At 67.4% G+C, this 18,659-nt stretch overlaps 1 protein-coding gene across 1 annotated transcript; it reads left to right on the top strand.

Moving 5' to 3' along the window:
* The first annotated feature begins 198 nt into the window (after positions 1-198).
* LOC135408789 (uncharacterized) lies at positions 199-18,652 on the top strand. The gene is made up of 9 exons (XM_064643785.1): positions 199-606; positions 1,180-1,353; positions 1,443-1,501; positions 7,391-9,306; positions 12,361-12,380; positions 14,483-14,513; positions 15,431-15,496; positions 15,959-16,260; positions 17,746-18,652. The coding sequence occupies exons 4-9, from the start codon at positions 7,533-7,535 to the stop codon at positions 18,205-18,207; spliced, it is 2,655 nt and encodes an 884-aa protein (XP_064499855.1). The 5' UTR covers positions 199-606; positions 1,180-1,353; positions 1,443-1,501; positions 7,391-7,532; the 3' UTR covers positions 18,208-18,652.
* The last annotated feature ends 7 nt before the right edge of the window (positions 18,653-18,659 follow it).

Raw genomic sequence — 18,659 nt, 5'->3', positions numbered from 1 at the left:
TCGGGACCCCCCAGCCCCGCACAGCCCCCACACAACCCTCTGCTCTGCACGTGGCTGGTGGGGCCGCGGGGACCCTCAGGGACACGTGGGGACCCTCGGGACCCTCAGGGACACGTGGGGACCCTCGGGGACACGTGGGAACCTCCGAGGAGCCTCGGAGCCCCTCGGGGCCTCTGCTGAACTTTCACGAACCCTCTCGAACCCCTCGCGTGTCCTTCCCGCGCCCCCCGGGTGCCCCTCGCACAACCCCACGTGCCCCCTGTGCCCCTTTCACACCCCCCTTGCCCTCCGTGCTCGCCTCACACGCCCCCCCGCACTCCCCCCGTGCCCCTCGTGCCCCTGACACGACCCCCGTGCCCCCCCCGTGCCCCCCTTGCCCAACAACGCCCCCGTGTCCCCCCCCGGTGCTTTGCCCACCCCTCACGCCCCCCCGCCCCCCCCGCCTTGCACCCCCGTTTTGCACGAGTGTTTCACACGGGGGGGGCACCCAGGAGGTTCCGGGGGGGCCTTTGCACGAGGAGTGGCCCCTCACACGGGCCCCCCCCGACCCTTTCCTCCCCCCCCCCCAGATTTGGGGGCTGCACAAGGACGGGCTGGAGTGCAGTGGTGAGCGGGGGGGGCCGAGGGGGGGCAAAGAGGGGGTTCTGGAGGAATCGGGGGGGCTCTGGGTGCTGAGGGGTGGTCTGGGGGGCTCGGGGTGCCCTGGGGGTGCCCTGGGGTGCCCGGGGGGGCTCTGAGTGCTGTGCAGGGAACTGTGCGGGAGGGGGTTCCGGGGGTCTCGGGTGTGATGGGGGGTTCCGGGGGTCTCGGGGTGTGATGGGGGGTTCGGGGGGCTCTGGGTGCCATGGGAGAGTTTGGGGGGGCTCTGGGTGCTGGGAGGGGGGTTTTGGAGGGCTCTGAGTGTGACAGAGGGTTCTGGGGGGCTCTGGGGGGCTCTGGGATGACAGATGGTTCTGGGGGGCTCTGGGGGGCTCTGGGGATGACAGATGGTTCTGGGGGTTCTGGGGGGCTCTGGGGGGCTCTGGGATGACGGAGGATTCTGGGGGCTCTGGGGGGCTCTGGGGGCTCTGGGGATGACAGATGGTTCTGGGGGGCTCTGGGGATGACGGAGGATTCCGGGAGGGGTGGGAGGGTTTCTGGGGGGCTGTGGGTGTAATGGGGGTCCCTGTGCCCCCCCAGGCTGTGGCCTGCGCTGCCACGTGGGGTGTCGGGGGGGGCTGCGTCCCGAGTGTCGCCGCCGTGCCCAGAGCGTCGCCGCCGCCCCCCCGGACCCCCCCGGGCCCCCCAAAGCCCGGCCCCGCTCCTTCAGCCTCTCCCTGCCCTGGTCCCGCCGCGCCTCGTTGCGCCCCCCAGGTGGGACCCCAAAACCGGCCCCCCTCGGAACCCCCACCTGAGGGACCCCCGGGTCTGTGCCCCTGAAAAACGGCCTCTCCCCCCCCCAGAGCCCCCCGAGGAGCTGCAGGAGCTGCAGGACGGTGTCTTTGACACCCACCTGTGACAGGTAACGGGGCCTGGGACCCCCAAACTGGGGTCCTCGGGGGGGTCCCCCTCAGCTGGGGGTCCTGGGCACTGGGGTCCTTCACTGACACCCCCCCCTGTTCCACAGGGTCCCCGAGGCTTTGGCCCCCCCCGACCCCCCTCAACCCCTGAATTGGGGGGGGCACTGGGGGGGCCTTTCCTGTACTGTGGGAATAAACTCCGTGTCCGTCTGTCCGTCCGTGGGGTCCGCGGGGGGGGGGGAATCCAGGTGTCCGGACCCCGCCCCCACCCCCGGGTGTCAGCGATGGAGAGGGGGAGGGGGAGTCAGGGCCCCTCATCAGCAGCTGCCGCTAATGAACGCTAATGAGCCCCCCACGGGGCACGGCCTGGGGGGCTGGGGGGGCTGGGGGGGGGCTGGTTACCCCGGGGGCCTCTATGGGGTTTCTACGGGGCCTCGTTCGGAGGGGTCCCCACGGGGTGTCTGGGGGGCAACTGCGAGACCCCCGGGGGCTCCCTGGGGGCAACTGTGAGACCCCCGGGGGCTCCCTGGGGGGGCAACTGCGAGACCCCCGGGGGCTCCCTGGGGGCAGCCCTGAGACCCCCGGGGGCTCCCTGTGGGGCAGCTCTGGGGGTCCCTGCGGGGTCTCTGTGGGGCGGGGGGGGGGTCGCACCGTGCCCTGGGCGGGGGGGTCGATGCGGGGGGATTTGGGGGGGGGGTCGATGCGGGGGGATTTGGGAGGGGGGATGCGGGGGGAGGGTTGCGGGCGCGCGCGGAGCCGGAGCCGGGGAGGGAGGGGGGTTCGGGGGGGCGATGCGGGAGGGGGGGTTGCGGGGGGGGGATTGCGGACGCGCGCGGAGCCGGAGCCGTGCGCGTGCCCGGGGCGGGCGGGGGCTGCGGGAGCGGCGGAGCGGCGGGTGCGGGGCCGCGGCCGGGACCGCCGGGGCAGGTACCGGGGGGGGCCGCGGGGGGCGAGAACGGGGGGGCCCGGGGGTATCGGGGGCCGGGGGGTGTGACGGGGGGCGCGGGGGGGGCGGGAGGAGCGGGGATGGGGGTGCGGGTGCGGGGTGGGGAGGCTGCGGGGGATGCGGGGGGGATATTTGGGGGGCTCCGGGGGGGTCCATGGCGCGGGGGGGGGGTGGGGGGCCGTGGGGTGTGGCAGGTTCGGGGGTGCGGGGGGGGGGGGGTGAGGGATGGGGACACGGAAGGATGCGGGGGGAGGGGGGAGGATGATGGGGGTCGGGGGGTCAGGATGGGGGGACGGTTTCGGGGTCCCGGGGAGGGGGATGCGGGGTGGGGGGGCGAGATGGGGGATGGGGGGGCCCGGAGGGTCACATCTCCCCGGCACATCGCCGGGCGGGGTCTGGGGTGCCCTGAGGGGGAGGGGGGGGTTGGGAGCTCCCCCACCCCGGGGAGGGGCCGCATTCCCCCCTCCCCCACTGCAGGGTCTGGGGGCTGCATCGTCTCCTCTCCCCCCACTGCGGGTCCCCCCCGCCCCCCGCGGGATTTGGGGAGCTCGTCCCCTCCCCCCTCGCTGCCGGAGGGTCTCATCAGCCCCCCCCAATCCCCCAGGGCCCCCCCGGGCGCGGGGCCTGCGCTGGGCGTGCAGCTCGCGTGTGCGACAGGCCCGGGCCCCACGGGCGGCATCATGCGTGGCACACGCGTGTGAGGGATGGGAGTGAGGGAGCGTGTGAGTGCAGGGGGGGCACAGGGGGGTACAGGGGGTACAGGGGGGTACAGGGGGCTCCACGGCCCCGGGGTGCGTGTGAGTGTGTGGGGGGTGTGCACTGCATTGGGGGCACACGCGTGTGCAGGGCGTGGGTGTGAAACGGGGGTGAGGGGGTGAAAACTGGGGTGCAGGGGGGTGTGCAGGGGGTGAGTGTGGGGTGTTGGGGTGCAGGGGGTGAGTGTGGGGTGTTGGGGTGCAGGGGGGTGTGCAGGGGGTGAGTGTGGGGTGTTGGGGTGCAGGTGAGTGCTCAGGGCACGTGTGTGTGACACTGGGGTGCACGTGGGTGTGTGCATGTCTAGGGGGGTGCACGTATGAAAGGGGGGTGCACATGAGTGCAGGGGGGTGTCTGTGCAGTCTTGGGGTGCACACGGGTGTGCAGGGGGAGTGCTGTGTTGGGGTGCACACGAGTGCAGGGGGTGTCTGTGCAGTCCTGGGGTGCCCAGGAGTGTGCAGGGAGGGGCTGTGTTGGGGTGCACACGGGTGTGCAGGGGGGGGCTGTGTTGGGGTGCCCAGGAGTGTGCAGGGAGGGGGCTGTGTTGGGGTGCCCAGGAGTGTGCAGGGAGGGGGCTGTGTTGGGGTGCACGTGTGTGGGGGTGGGGGGTGTTAAGCTGAGGTGCCCAGGAGTGTGCAGGGGGGGTTCACGCTGCGTCGGGGGGCACACGAGTGTGGATGTGTTTGGGGGTCCGTGCAGGTCACACTGGGTGCACACGGGAGGGCAAGGGCAGCGGGGGCAGACTTGGGGGGCACCCGGGTGTGGGCAGGTCTGGGGGGGGCACGTGCACCACAGTGGGGGGCACAAGCACCTGAGTGTGTTTGGGGGTGTGTGCACCAGGCTGGGGGGCACGTGGGTGTGTTTGGGGGGGTGTGTGCAAAGCTGGGGTGCAGGTGTGTGTGCAGGGAGTGCACACTGTTGGGGTGCAGGGGGTGCACACTGTGCTGGGGTGCAGGTGGGTGTGCAGGGGGGGTGTGTGCACACCTGGGGTGCAGGTGGGTGTGCAGGGGGGGTGTGTGCACACCTGGGGTGCAGGTGGGTGTGCAGGGGGTGTGTGTGCACACCTGGGGTGCAGGTGGGTGTGCAGGGGGGGTGTGTGCACACCTGGGGTGCAGGTGGGTGTGCAGGGGGTGTGTGTGCACACCTGGGGTGCAGGTGGGTGTGCAGGGGGTGTGTGTGCACACCTGGGGTGCAGGTGAGGGTGCAGGGGGTGCACACTGTGCTGGGGTGCAGTGTGTGTGCACCTGGGGGGTGTCTGTCTGTGCAGACCTGAGCTGCACACGAGTGTGGGGGGGATTCACACTGCCTTGGGGTGCACATGAGTGGGGGGGGATTCACACTGCACTGGGGTGCACACGTGTGTGAGCGTGTTTGGTGGTGCATTTGCACCAAAGTGGGGTGCAGGTGAGGGTGCAGGGGGTGTGTGTGCAAAGCTGGGGTGCAGGGGAGTGTGCAGGGGGTGTGTGTGCACACCTGGGTGTGCAGGGGAGTGTGCAGGGGGTGTGTGTGCACACCTGGGGTGCAGGTGAGGGTGCAGGGGGTGTGTGTGCACACCTGGGGTGCAGGTGAGGGTGCAGGGGGTGTGTGTGCACACCTGGGGTGCAGGTGAGGGTGCAGGGGGTGTGTGCACACACCTGGGGTGCAGGTGAGGGTGCAGGGGGTGTGTGTGCACACCTGGGGTGCAGGTGAGGGTGCAGGGGGTGCCCAGGCAGGTGTGCATGTCTGTGCAGGGGGGTTGTGCTGCGTTGGGGTGCACACGTGTGTGTGCACATCTGGGGGGGGTGTACGTGTGTGTGCACATCTGGGGGGGTGTGCACCACCCTGAGAGGCAGGTGAGGGTGTGGGGGGTGTGTGCACACCTGGGGTGCAGGTGAGGGTGCGGGGGGTGTGTGCACACCTGGGGTGCAGGTGAGGGTGCGGGGGGTGCGCCCCAAAGTGGGGTGCCCAGGGCGCTGCAGACTCCAGCGGGGAGCATGAGCACGTGCGAGTGTTTTGGGGGGTGTGCACCCCAAAGTGGGGGGGGTGCACCCAAAGCAGGGGCTCCTGAGCGTGCAGGAGCCGTGCACCCCAAAGGGGGGGGGTGAGCGTGTGCAGGGCGTGTGCGAAGCCGGGGTCACGCGTGTGCAGGGGGCGGGGGCTGCACTGGGTGCACACACGTGTGCGTGTTGGGGGTTACAGAGCTGGGGTGCACACGAGTATTTGGGGGGCTGATGGGGGTGTGCCCGGGGTGTGTGAGGGGGGTGCTCAGAACTGGGGTGCACGAGAGCCCGTGGGGGGTGCGGGGGGTGTTCACAGGGGGGTGCACGTGTGGGGGGGTGACCCTGCGTGTGCGAGGCAGGGGGTGTCTGCGTGTGTGTGAGCACAGGTGTGTGAGCACAGGTGTGTGTGAGCTCAGGTATGTGTGTGATCACGTGTGTGTGTGAGCACACGAGTGTGCTCAGGTGGGGGTGTGCGTGCACAGGTGTGTGCACAGGCGTGTGTCGGATGGGGGGTTGTGCACACATGTGTGCCTACGTGTGCGTCCATGTGCACATCCGTGCACAGGCGTGTACAAGGCAGGGTCACTCACAGGTGGGAGGTGCAGCCCCGAGCACACGTGTGTGCAGGGGTGTGTCTGTGTGTGACACGCGTGTGCAGGGGTGTGTCTGTGTGTGACACGCGTGTGCAGGGGTGTGTCTGTGTGAGAGCACACGCGTGTGCAGGGGTGTGTCTGTGTGTGACACGCGTGTGCAGGGGTGTGTCTGTGTGAGAGCACACGCGTGTGCAGGGGTGTGTCTGTGTGAGAGCACACACGTGTGCAGGGGTGTGTCTGTGTGACACGCGTGTGCAGGGGTGTGTCTGTGTGTGAGAGCACACGCGTGTGCAGGGGTGTGTCTGTGTGAGAGCACACGCGTGTGCAGGGGTGTGTCTGTGTGAGAGCACACGTGTGTGCAGGGGTGTGTCTGTGTGAGAGCACACGCGTGTGCAGGGGTGTGTCTGTGTGTGACACACGTGTGCAGGGGTGTGTCTGTGTGTGACACGCGTGTGCAGGGGTGTGTCTGTGTGAGAGCACACGTGTGTGCAGGGGTGTGTCTGTGTGTGAGAGCACACATGTGCCAGGCCGCGCTTTGGGGGGGTTGGGACAGTCCGGACACCGGGGTCGCCCCCCCAGCTCTCCCCCGCCCCTCCCCCCCCGGCCCTGTCTCCTCCCCGTGACCTTCAGGTGCCCGCGGGGGACACGGGGGGGACACGAGTGGCCGGGTGCCCCTCCCCCCCCCGCAGCCCCCCCCGAGCCCCCCCAGACCCCCCCGGGTGGGCCCGGGCGGCCGGAGGGGGGGGACTTCCCTATGGACGCCCCCCCAGAGTTCCCTCAACGCCCCCGGGGGGGGGGGGGGCTGTGTCCGGACGCCCCTCAGTCACTCACGGCCCCCCCGAGGCCCCCCCAGACCCCTCCGTGGGGACCCAGGTGTCCGATGTCCCCTCCCCCCCCTTATCGACCATCAGCGATCGATAATTAATTAATTAATCGCTCCCGGGGGGGGAAGGGCGCGCCGAGGACACCCATGGAGGGGGGGGGTCCCGGACTCGGGGCCTTCCCCGGGAGGGTCAGGGGGGTCTCTGGGGGGGTCTCTGGGGGCTCCTCCTCACCCTGGGCCCCCCCGGGGAGGGGGGTGGGGGGTGCCATGGGGAGGGGGTCGCTGTCAATCCCCCCTCCCCCCCTGCAGGTGCAGCAGTTAATGTGATTGGCTAATTATGCGGCGCATGTTAATGAGCCCCATTAGCCAATGAGGGGGTGTTATAAATAACCTGGGGGCTCATTTGCATAATACCGGAGCCCGGGTTGCCGCGGTGACCGACCCCCCTCCACCCCCCCCAATCACCGGGTTAATTAACGGGATGATAACTGGCTGGGGGGGGGGGTGACGGATGCCTGAGCCCCCCCCCAGATACCTGGGACCCCCCGGACACCTGAGCCCACCCCCAGATACCTGGAGCCCCCCTGGACACCTGAGCCCCCCCCCCAGATACCTGGAGCCCCCCTGGACACCTGAGCCCCCCCCCCCAGATACCTAGAGCCCCCCTGGACACCTGAGCCCCCCCCCCAGATACCTGGAGCCCCCCTGGACACCCGAGGCCCCCTGGATACCTGGAGCCCCCCTGGACACCCGAGGCCCCCCTGATGCCTCTTCCCTGACTCTCTTCCCCCCTCCAGGTGCCTCCGGACCCCCGGCCAGGCTGTCACCCCCCGCCGGGGCCACCCATGCGGCTGTGAGAGGACGGGGGTGGCCGGGCCCCCCCAGGCCCCCCCCAGGGCCGCCCCAGCCCGCCCAGGCTCTGCAGCCACCCCAGGCACCATGACCCGTCCGGACGTTGAGGGGCACCCGGTGCCCAGGGGCCGCCGAGAGACTAAAGCCCACCTGGGCCCCGAGACCCACCCCGGCTCCGTGGCCCATCAGGGCTCCCAGGACCACCCAGAGACTAAAGCCCACCTGGGCCCCGTGGCCACTCGAGGATCCACGGCCAGCTGGGACTCCTTGGTCAACCAGGACCACCGAGAGACTCGGGCCCCCCCGGGCTCTGTGACCCCCCTGGGCTCCGAGACCCATCAGGGCTCCCAGGACCACCTGGAGGCTGAGGCCCACCTGAGCTCTGTGACCAACCAAAGCTTCGTGGGCAACCAGGACCCCCGGGACCACCCAGAGCCCGGCATCGGTGGGGGCTCCGTGGTGCTGTTGGACTCAAAGGTCTCCCAAGGCTCCACACCCAACCAAGGCCCTGAGGACCCCCTGGAGACCCAGGTCAGCCAGGTCTCCGTGACCCACCTGGGGTCTGTGGCCAACCAAGGTTCTGTGGGCAACCAGGACCCCCCAGACCCCCCAGGACCCAACGTCGGTGACGGCTCCGTGGTTCTGTTGGACTCAAAGGTCAACCAAGGCTCCGTGGCTTGCGTAGACTCGAAGGTCCACCAAGATTCTGTGCCCTCCCAAGCCTGCGAGGACCCCCGAGAGCCCAAGGTCAACCAGGACCTCATGGCCAACCAAAGCCCCACGGCCCCTGTAGAGGCCAAGGTCAATGAAGACCCCGTAGCGTGTCTGGACTCGAGGGTCCACCAAGCCCCTGTGGCCAACCAAGCCCCCGAGGACCCCCGAGAGCCCAAGGCCAACCAAGACCCCGTGGACCACCCGGACACCCAGGCTGACCGAGCCCCCGTGGCTCTTACAGACTCGAAGGTCCACCAAGCCCCCGTGGCCAGCGCAGTGGACCCCCAGGAGCCCAAGGTCAACCACGGCCCCACGGCGTGTTTGGACTCAAGGGTCCGCCAGGACCAGGGGGGCTGCACTGCCCACCCAGGGACCGAGTCCCACCGCCCGCCCCCGCCCCCCCGGGCCACCACAGCCCCCCGCCCGTGTGCCCGCGTCCCCCCGGGCGCCCGCCTGGGGCTGGTGCTGCTGACGTTGGGGTCCCTGGTGCTGCCCCGCGCCTGGGGGTCGGCGCTGGAGTTCGGGGGCGCCCCGGGGCAGTGGGCGCGCTACGGGCGGTGGGCGCCGGGCGCGGGGGGGCAGCTCAGCTTCCGCCTCAAGACCAACGTGACGCGGGCGCTGCTGCTGTACCTGGACGACGGCGGCAACTGCGACTTCCTGGAGCTGCTGGTGGCCGAGGGGCGGCTGCGGCTGCGCTTCGCCATCGCCTGCGCCGAGCCCGCCACGCTGGAGCCGCCGGCGCCGGTGAGCGACGGGCGCTGGCACGCGGTGCTGCTGACCCGGCACGCGCGGCACGCGGCGCTGGCCGTGGACGGGGAGGCGCGGGCGGCCGCCGTGCGCTCCAAGCGCCCTGACATGGCCGTGGCCAGCGACCTGTTCGTCGGGGGGATCCCGCCCGACGTGCGGCTCTCGGCGCTGACGCTCAGCACCGTCAAGTACGAGCCGCCCTTCCGCGGGTGGGTGGCCGACCTGCGGGTGGGCGACGCGCCGGCGGCGCTGCTGGGGGCCCAGGGGGTCCGGGGCGACGGGGACGAGCGCTGCGCCCACCACCCGCCCTGCGCCCACGGCGGCCGCTGCGCCCTGCACCGCGGGGAGCCCCGCTGCGACTGCGCCGGCACCGGCCACCGCGGGCCCTTCTGCGAGGAAGGTGAGGGCGCGGGGAAGGCGGGAGGGGGGGACGGGGGGGCGTGGGGGCCGGGAGGGACCGAGATGAGCCGGGGTCCTCACGTCCTGGTGTTTCTCCACGTCCCTGCCCCGTCGGGCGCCTCCGCGACATTGGGTGCCTCCGTGTTCCTCCGTGTCTTGGTGCCCTCGTGTCGTCGTGTTCCCGTGTTCCTCCATGTCTTGGTGCCCTCGTGTCGTTGTGTTCCCGTGTTCCTCCGTGTCTTGGTGTCCTCGTGTCGTTGCGTCCCCGAGTCCCTCCACGTCTCTGTGTCTTCCCGGTGTCAAACGTCCTCGTGTCGTTGTGTTCTCGTGTCTCTCCGTGTCTCCGTGGGTTTGCACACCATCGTGTTTGCACACGTGTGTTTCTCCCTGCCCTCGTGTCCTCGTGGCATTGGGGGCTCTCCTGTTTCTCCACCTCTCGGTGTCATCGCTGTTGTCGTGTCCTCGTGGCTGCCCTTGTGTCCTTCTCCACGTCCTTGTGCCCTCTTGGCGTTGAACTTCCTCGTGTCGTTGTGTCCTTGTGCTTCTCCACGTCCCCGTGTCTTCACGGCCTTGGTTCTCCGTGACTTTGTGTCTTTGTGTCCTTGAGTTCCTCCGTGTCTTTGTGTCTTCCTGCTGTTGCGTGTCCTCGTGTGTGCACACGCGTGTCTGTCTCCGTGTCCTCGTGGCACCGGACACGCTCAGGGCGTTGAGTGTCTCCGTGGTGTTGGTCGTGCCCTCGTGCTGCTCCTCGTGCTGTTCCTCCCCGTCCCTCCCGGTGCTGCACGTTCCCCCATCACGGTGTTCTCACGTCTCGGGGGGTTCTGTGTCTCCTCGGTGTCCTCGTGGTGTGGGGTGTCCTCGTGGTGTGGGGTGTCCTCGTGGTGTGGGGTGTCCTCGTGACATTGTGCCCTTGAGTTGCTCCGTGTCCTCGTGTCCTCCTGGCTCACGTGTCCTCTGTCCTCGTGTCCTTGTGTCCTCGTGTCCTTGTGTCCCCCCGTGCCTTCACACCATCACGCTGTTCCCACCATCGTGGCTGCACACGCGTGTGCTTCTCGTGTCCTCCTGGTGTCACGTGTGCTCCCCGTGTCGCTCTGTGTCCCCTCCCCTTCCTGCCCCTGTGTCCCCGTGTCCTGGTGTCCCTCCTGACCCTCGTGGTGCTGCACGTCCACATGTGACCCCCCCGGTCCTCGTGTCCCACCCTGGTCCTTGTGTCCCTCCGTGTCCTTGTGTCCCTCCGTGTCCTGATGTCCCTCCGTGTCCTGATGTCCCTCCACGTCCTGATGTCCCTCCATGTCCTGATGTCCCTCCACATCCCCTCGTCCCCGTCCTCGTGCCCTCGGTGCCCTCGGTGCCCTCCCCACCCGTCTGTGCCCGTCCTTGTGCCCACAGGGCGGGTGGGGGGGTCGGGATCCCCCTGCCGAGGGGTCAACGGGAGTTTGGGGACCCCCCAGAGCATCCTCCCCGTGTTTATGGTGCAGTTGCACACCCTGGTGCCCCCCGTCCCCAGCCCTCGCACACCCTGGTGCCCCCCAGCCCTCGCACACCCTGGTGCCATCGAACGTCCTGGTGCCCCCTCGTGCAAGGCCCCCGGGGGAAGGGGGTTTGGGTGACCCCTGGGGTGACAGGGACAGCCGGGTGTGCCCTGGGTGACCCCCGGGTGTGCCCTGGGTGACCCCTGGGGTGACAGGGACAGCCAGGTGTGCCCTGGGTGACCCCCGGGCCTGGGTGACCCCCAGGGTGACAGGGACAGCCGGGTGTGACATGGGTGACCCCTGGGCCTGGGTGACCCCTGGGTGTGCCCTGGGTGACCCCCGGGCCTGGGTGACCCCTGGGTGTGCCCTGGGTGACCCCCGATGTGCCCTGGGTGACCCCTGGGGTGACAGGGACCCCTGGGTGTGCCCTGGGTGACCCCCGGGCGTGCCCCGGGCGGGGGGTCCCTCTCACGGCCCCGCCCTCTGTGAACCCGCCCCCGCACACGTCCCCGGGACCGGGGACAAGCGCCCGGTGTCACCGTGGTGACAGCATCCTCCGGTGTCACCGTGGTGACCGCATCCTCCGGTGTCACCGTGGTGACAGCATCCTCCGGGCGCGTGGCCAGGGCCGGTTGCCATGGCGCCGCCGGGGCTGGGTACCCGTTGCCATGGCGATGCTCAGGCCTGTCTCCCTGGCGACGGTTGTCAGGGCATCACAGGATGCTCCCTCTGCGTCCTTGAGGGGGGACAGGGACAGGGACAGGGGAGGGGAGGGTGCCCTGGGGACCGGGGGGTGCTGGGGGGCACCGTGGGGTGCTGGGGGTGATGGGGGGCACCGTGGGGTGCCCGACCCCCGGGGGGGTGGGGGGTGTGTGCCAAGGGGAGGCAGCCCCTGTGTGTTGCTGTCGGGGGCGCTGTGGGGTGCACAGGCCCTGTGGGGTGTGTTGTGGGGTGCACAGGCCCTGTGGGGTGTGTTATGGGGTGCACAGGCCCTGTGGGGCGTGTTGTGGGGTGCACAGGCCCTGTGGGGTGTGTTGTGGGGTGCAGGGCCCCTGAGGGGTGCTGTGGGGTGCTGTGGGGTGCACTGTGGGGTGCTATGGGGTGCTATGGGGTGCAGGGCCCCCGAGGGGTTCTGTGGGGTGCTGTGGGGTGCTGTGGGGTGCACTGTGGGGTGCAGGGCCCCCGTGGGACACTTCTGTGGTGCCGTGTGTGATGTGGGGTCCCCGAGGGTGTGTGCAGGGCGTGCAACCCCCCCCTTGGGGTGTGAACCCCCCCTGGGACTGCAAACCCCCCCTTGGGGGCTGCAGCCCCCCGGGACCCCGTGCAGGGGGTGCAAACCCCCCCTTGGGGTGTGAACCCCCCCTGGGTGTGCAGACCCCCCCAGGACGGGGGTCCGGGCGTGCAAACGGCACCAGGGTGTGCAACCCCCCCCCCGGGACGTGTGAACCTGTAACCCCCCCCCCCCCGCCTCCAAGGTCAGCCCGAGGTCACAGGGTGGGGGTGGGGGGGTCACGGGGGGGCCACAGGAGGGTCCTGGGCACTAACGGCTCTGCCCCTCCCCCACTGCCCCCCGGGACCCCCAGAGGAAGAACCCGAACCCGCAGTGGAAGGTGAGTGGGGGGCGAGAGGGGGGTGAGGGGGGGGGAATGGGGGGTGAGGGGGGGGGTTGGGGGGTGTGAGGGGTGGGCACAGCGGGGGGGGGTTGTGCCAATCCTGGTGTCACCCCCAGGGCGGGGGTCGTGGCTCAGCAGAGGGGCAGGAGCAGGTCCAGGGGTGACGGGGGGGTCACCCCGGGGCCGTGGGGAGCTGGGGGGGCTCCTGTGCCACGAGGGGTCACGGGGGGGTCACGGGGGGTCATGGAGGGTCACGGGGGGTCACGGGGTCGCTCCTGAAAGGCCTTTGGGGCGCCAGAGGGGCGGGGCTTGCATGAGGGGGTGTGGCCACACAATGGGGCGAGGCTGTGAAAAGGGGGCGTAGCCAGAACAAGGAGCACCGCCCTCTGCTCCCGGCCATGACGTCACTCTCGGGTGGCCCAATAGGACGCTGGCATGCAAATGAAGGGGGTGGGGCTGAGCCAATGACGCGAGGCTCTGCTGTCTGGGGGTGGGGCTATGCAAATGAGAGCGGGCAGGCGGCCAATGGGAGGGGGGGGAAGGATCACGGGCTGCGGCCGGATTGGGTGAGCTCGGCCCCGCCCCCGGGCCGGGGATTGGCTGAGACCTCCCGAGGGGCGGGGCTTGCGCGAGGGCATGCAAAGGGGCGTGGCCTGTGCGGTGGGCGTGGGTTGTGCAGGGGCGGGGCCTGTGCGAGGGGCGGGGCCCGCAGCCACGTGCGCAGCACGAGGCCCCCCCGGAGCCCCCCCGGCCGAGGGTCCCGGGGTGGGGGAGGGTCCCCGCGCCAGGGGCGGCCCCGCCCCCCCGTGTCTCATCCCCTCCCCCACCCCCGGCTTTTCCCCGAAACCTCGGAAAAAGGGGAAAAACCCGCGGGAAGGCGGCGGGGGGGAGGGGCGGCGCAGCCCGCGTGGCCCCGCCCCCCGGCGCTTGTCCCCGCCCCCCGCCCCTCCCCCCCCGGCATCGCCCGATGCCGTCACAAGTTAAAGGAGGTTTAAGTTGTGACGGGGCCCCTCCCCCACCCGGGGCCCCTCCCCCCCCCCGGGACTTTCGGTCATTTTGGGTTTTTTGGTTAATTTTTATTTTTTTATTCTGATTTTTTTTTTAATTTTTATCTTTTTTAATTAATTTCTCTTTCATTCCCATTCCCCCCTTTTTTTCCCATTTTGCCGTTTTTCCTTTTTCATTTTTTTCCCCTTTTTTCTTTTACTTTTTCCATTATTTCAAGTTTTTTATTATTTTCCCTTTTTAATTATTTTTCATTCCGACTTGCAGTTGTTCTCTTATTATTTCCCCTTTTCTCGTGACTTTCCTTGATTTTTATTGGTTTCCCTTTATTTTTATTATTTTCCCTTTTTTACCTATTTTTCCTTCTTTAAATTATTTTCCCTTTTTATTTTTCCTTTTTTTTATTCCTCTCCATTTTTAATAACAGTTCCCCCTTTTTAATTATTTTTTTCCTTAATTATTTTTCTTCTAAAAAATTATTTTCCTCTTTTGAATAATTTTTTGGAATATTTTATTTCTCTTTTTTTTGTTTCCTTACCATCTTTCTTCTTTTGTTTTTTCTCTCTTTTATAAGTTTCCCTTTTTAAATTACTTTTCTTTTTCCCACTTTTTTCTATTTTATTTTTTGCTCTTTTCCCTTATTTTGCTGATTTCCCCCTTTTTATCAATTTCTTCCTTTCCCTTGCTTTGACCCTTTTCACTGTTTTCCTCTTTCTCCTTTTTCCTCCCTTTTCCCTTTCGTCCCTTTTCCTTTTTCCCTCCTCTCCCTCCTTTCCCTTTTTTCTGTTTCCCGTTTTTCCATTTTTCTTTTTTCCCGTTTTTCCCTTTCTCTGATTTTTCTCCCTTTCGTTTTCTTTCACCATTTTCGTTTCCTTTCCCATTTTCCCCCCAATTTCCTTTTTCCCGCCGCTTTTCCCCGTTCCCCTCCCCCCCTCCGAGCCCCTCCCCTCCCCTCCCCCCACCGCCTTTGACCACTTTCCCTTTTCTTTCCCCAAAATTTTCCCTTTTCCCGCCACTTTCGCTTTCGTTCTCCGCCCCTCCCCCCCCGCCCCTCCCCCCTCCCCTCGGCCCCTCCCCTCCCCCCCAGGTCCCCGCCCACCTGCGACTCACCGGCCAAGGTAAAGACGCGCCCTCGGGCCCCTCCCCCACCCCCATCATCCCCCCACCCCACCATCCCCCCCCCATTCCCCCCCCATCGTGTCTGTGGCTCGTGGACACGGGGGGAGGGGCGGCCGCTCGCACGGGGACGGGGGGAGGGGGGTGGGGTGGGATGGGGGGAGGGGGGGCCGGGGGGTCCCCACCCCCCCCAGGAGGGGGCAGGGGGTCAGGAGGGGGCAGGGGGTCCTTGTGTGGGCGCGGGGGGGGGAGGGGCGGCCCCTCGTACGAGGAGCGGAGGGTCCCCTCGCCCCCGCCCGGGGGTCGCACACCTGAGCTCACCTGAACACACCTGAGTACACCTGAGCACACCTGAGCACTCCTGAGCACACCTGAGCACATCTGTGCACTCCTGAGCACATCTGAGCACATCAGAGTACACCTGAGCACAACTGTGCACACCTGAGCACACCTGAGCACACCTGAGTACACCTGAGCACACCTGAGCACACCTGAACACACCTGAGCACACCTGAGTACAACTGTGCACACCTGAGCACACCTGTGCTCATCTGAGTACACCTGAGTACAACTGTGCACACCTGAACACACCTGAGCACACCTGAGTACAACTGTGCACACCTGAACACACCTGAGCACACCTGAGTACACCTGAGTACATCTGTGCACACCTGAGCACACCTGAGCACACCTGAGCACACCTGTGCACACCTGAGCACATCTGTGCACTCCTGAGTACATCTGTGCACACCTGAGCACACCTCTGCACACCTGAGCACACCTGAGTACACCTGAGCTCACCTCAGCACACCTGAGCACATCTGAGTACACCTGAGCACACCTGAACACACCTGTGCACACCTGAGCACACCTGAGCTCACCTGTGCTCACCTGGGCCCCTGACACGCCCCTTCCCCAGGGCCCGCCGAGGTCGCCGAGGGGGGGCCCGGCCGCGGCGCCGGCGAGATCCAGCAAGCGGCGAAAGGTCAGTGAGGGCGTGACCCCCCCCCCCAACGACCCCACACTGACCCTCACCCCAAAACCCCGTCACTGGGACACAACGACCCCACACTGACCCTCACCCCAAAACCCCGTCACTGGGACACAACGACCCCACACCCGACCCTCACCCCAAAACCCCCGTCACCGGGACACAACGACCCCACACCGGGTCCCCCCACGAGGTCCCCAGACCAGGTCCCAGTGACAAGATCTCCACACCAGGTCCCCCCACAAGGTCCCTGCACCGGGTCCCGGTGACGAGGTCTCCACGCCGGGTCCCCCCACAAGGTCCCCACGCCAGGTCCCCCCCTGCGAGGTCCCCACACGGGGTCCCGGGTGACGAGATCTCCATGCCGGGTCCCCCCCCACCCCAGGTCTCCCCACGAGGTCCCCACACCAGGTTCCCGGTGACGAGGTCCCCACGAGGTCCCCCCTGTCCCCCCAGGCCGCGCCGAGTACGTGGCCACGTTCCGGGGCAGCGAGTTCTTCTGCTACGACGTGTCGCGGTCGCCGGTGCAGAGCAGCGCGGACGAGCTGGCGCTGGCGTTCCGCACGCGGCAGCGCCACGGGCTCCTGCTGCACACCGGCCGCGCCGCCGACTTCCTCAACCTGTCGCTCAAGGCCGGCGCCGTGTGGCTCGTCATCAACCTGGGCGCCGGCGCCTTCGAGGCGCTGGTGGAGCCCGTCAACGGCAAGTTCCACGACGGCGGCTGGCACCACGTGCGCGTCACGCGCAACCTGCGGCAGGTACGGCGGGGGGGCCGGGGGAGGGGGGGGGGGGACAGGGGGGGCAACTGGGAGCCATGGGAGCCTTGGGCAACCACCCGGCTGATGGGCTTGGCAGCTCCCCAACTGGGAGCACTGGGAGTGATGGGAGCCTTGGTCAGCTCCCCAACTGGGAGCACTGGGAGCCTTGGGCAGCTCCCCAACTGGGAGCACTGGGAGCCTTGGGCAGCTCCCCAACTGGGAGCACTGGGAGCGATGGGAGCCTTGGGCAACCACCCAACTGGGAGCACTGGGAGCGATGGTGGCCTTGGTCAACCACCCAACTGGGAGCACTGGGAGCCTTGGGCAGCTCCCCAACTGGGAGCACTGGGAGCGATGGGAGCCTTGATCAGCTCCCCAACTGGGAGCACTGGGAGTGATGGTGGCCTTGGTCAACCACCCAACTGGGAGCACTGGGAGCCTTGGGCAACTACCCAGCTGGGAGCACTGGGAGCGATGGGAGCCTTGGCCAACCATCCGAGGCCACTGGGCATTTTGCTGAGCTCCCCAACTGGGAGCACTGGGAGCAATGGGAGCCCAGCTGGGAGCACTGGGCACCTCCGTCAATCACCCAACTGGGAACAGCAGCTGACTTGGCCAGCTCCCCAACTGGGAGCACTGGGTGTCCTGGCCACCTCCCCAACTGGGAGCACTGGGTGTTTGGTGAGCTGCCAAACTGGGGGCACTGGGAGCAGCGGGTTCCTTGATACGCTCCCAACTGGGAGCACTGGGTTCCTTAATCACCTCCCCAACTGGGAGCACTGGGTTCCTTAATCACCTCCCCAACTGGGAGCACTGGCTGCTTTGGTCAACCACCCAACTGGGAGCACTGGGAGCACTGGGAGCACTGGGAGCACTGGGCGTCTTGATCACCCACCCACCTGGGAGCACTGGGAGCGCTGGGAGCGCTGGGAGCACTGGGAGCACTGGGAGCACTGGGAGCGCTGGGAGCGCTGGGAGCGCTGGGAGCACTGGGAGCACTGGGAGCACTGGCCGACGGCCCAGCCGGGAGCACCGACCGCAGGATCTCTCCCCAACTGGGAGCACTGGTTCCTTGGACCCTCTCAGACTGGGAGCACTGGTTCCTTGGACCCTCTCAGACTGGGAGCACTGGTTCCTTGGACCCTCTCAGACTGGGAGCACTGGACACGGGGGGTCCCCGCCCGGCCCGGGCCCCCCGTGCGGTGACGGGGGGGGGTGGGGGCCCCCCCCGCCCCCCTCTAACAACTCTCTGCTTCTCCCCCCCAAGGTGGGCGCCGCCCCTCCCCCCCCCCTCGTGCCACGCCCCTCCCCCCCTGTGTGTGCGCGTGCCACTAACACGCTTCCCCCCGCGGGGCCCCCCCCCACTAACCTCCCGCCCCCCACTAATCCCGGGGGGGCCCCCCCTTAACGAGAAGAACCGCCCCCCGCCCCCCCCCCGACGCCCCCCAAGGTCACGTTTGTGTTTTGTCCTTCTCTCGCCGCCAGCACGCAGGGATCGGACACGCTATGGTAAACAAACTGCATTACCTGGTAGTTATCACTCTATTGTTACTCCTTGGCTTCGCCGTGGCCCCACCCCCACCTTTTGGGGCCAATCCGGGGGATTTTGGGCAATTTTCACCCACTTGCGGCCGAGCTTCGGCTCCCTCGCGCCAAAAAGAGCTGGTTCCCCCCCCCCCCCCAAAAAAAATCCTGAGAGGGCGTGTGTGTGACTCGATGGGGGTGAGGTGGCACCTCAACCCAGCCCCCACCCCCCCCGGGGGTGAATTTCAGGGATTTTGGGCAATTTTCACCCGTCCGCGTCCTGGGGGCGAGTTCAGGTCCCTGGTGCCAAAAATATCTGTTTCCCCTCCAAAACAAAATCCTGCCCGGGCTCAGAAAGGGCTGATTTTCCCCAAGGGGGTGATGTGTGCCCCCCCCCCCTCCCCGTTTTGGGGTGAATTTTAGGGATTTTGGGCGATTTTCCCCCCTCCACCATCTCGTGGCTGAGCCTCGGTTCCCTGATGCCAAAAATAGCTGCTTTTCAAAGGAAAAACCCTTTCTGAGGGGGTGTGGTTCACTCGAGGGGGGTGATGTCCCACCCCCCCCCACGCCCCCCGGGCCCCCCCATTTTGCTGGGAATTGGTGAATTTGGGGGATTTAGGGCAATTTGATAAACCTGCCTCAGCTCCCCCCCTCTAAACGGCCTCTTTCTGCCCCAAAAAAGTCAGGCTGGGGGCAGGAGGGACTGATTTTCTCCGAAGGGGTGGTTTGGGCTCCAAATGCCCAAACCAGGCATTTTTCACCCCAAAATCCTGCCCAGGGAGGCTCCTCCTCCCCTGGAGGCTGATGTGGAGCACCAGCTCCACTTTTTGGGGTGATTTCTTGGGATTTGGGGCAATTTGATCCCCCAAACCTTA

This window comes from Pseudopipra pipra, unplaced genomic scaffold (assembly GCF_036250125.1).
Source record: "Pseudopipra pipra isolate bDixPip1 unplaced genomic scaffold, bDixPip1.hap1 HAP1_SCAFFOLD_642, whole genome shotgun sequence".
Classification (NCBI taxonomy): domain Eukaryota; kingdom Metazoa; phylum Chordata; class Aves; order Passeriformes; family Pipridae; genus Pseudopipra; species Pseudopipra pipra.
This window is presented reverse-complemented; position numbering and strand designations above follow the sequence as displayed.

What these genes read in the sequence shown, in the direction of transcription:
- LOC135408789 (XM_064643785.1), top strand. Translation starts at nt 7,533, where the DNA reads ATGACCCGTCCGGACGTTGAGGGGCACCCGGTGCCCAGGGGCCGCCGA. An exon ending in CGGGCCCTTCTGCGAGGAAG is followed by an intron (nt 9,307 to 12,360) that starts GTGAGGGCGCGG and finishes CGGGACCCCCAG; the next exon opens with AGGAAGAACCCGAACCCGCA. An exon ending in TCACGCGCAACCTGCGGCAG is followed by an intron (nt 16,261 to 17,745) that starts GTACGGCGGGGG and finishes TCTCGCCGCCAG; the next exon opens with CACGCAGGGATCGGACACGC.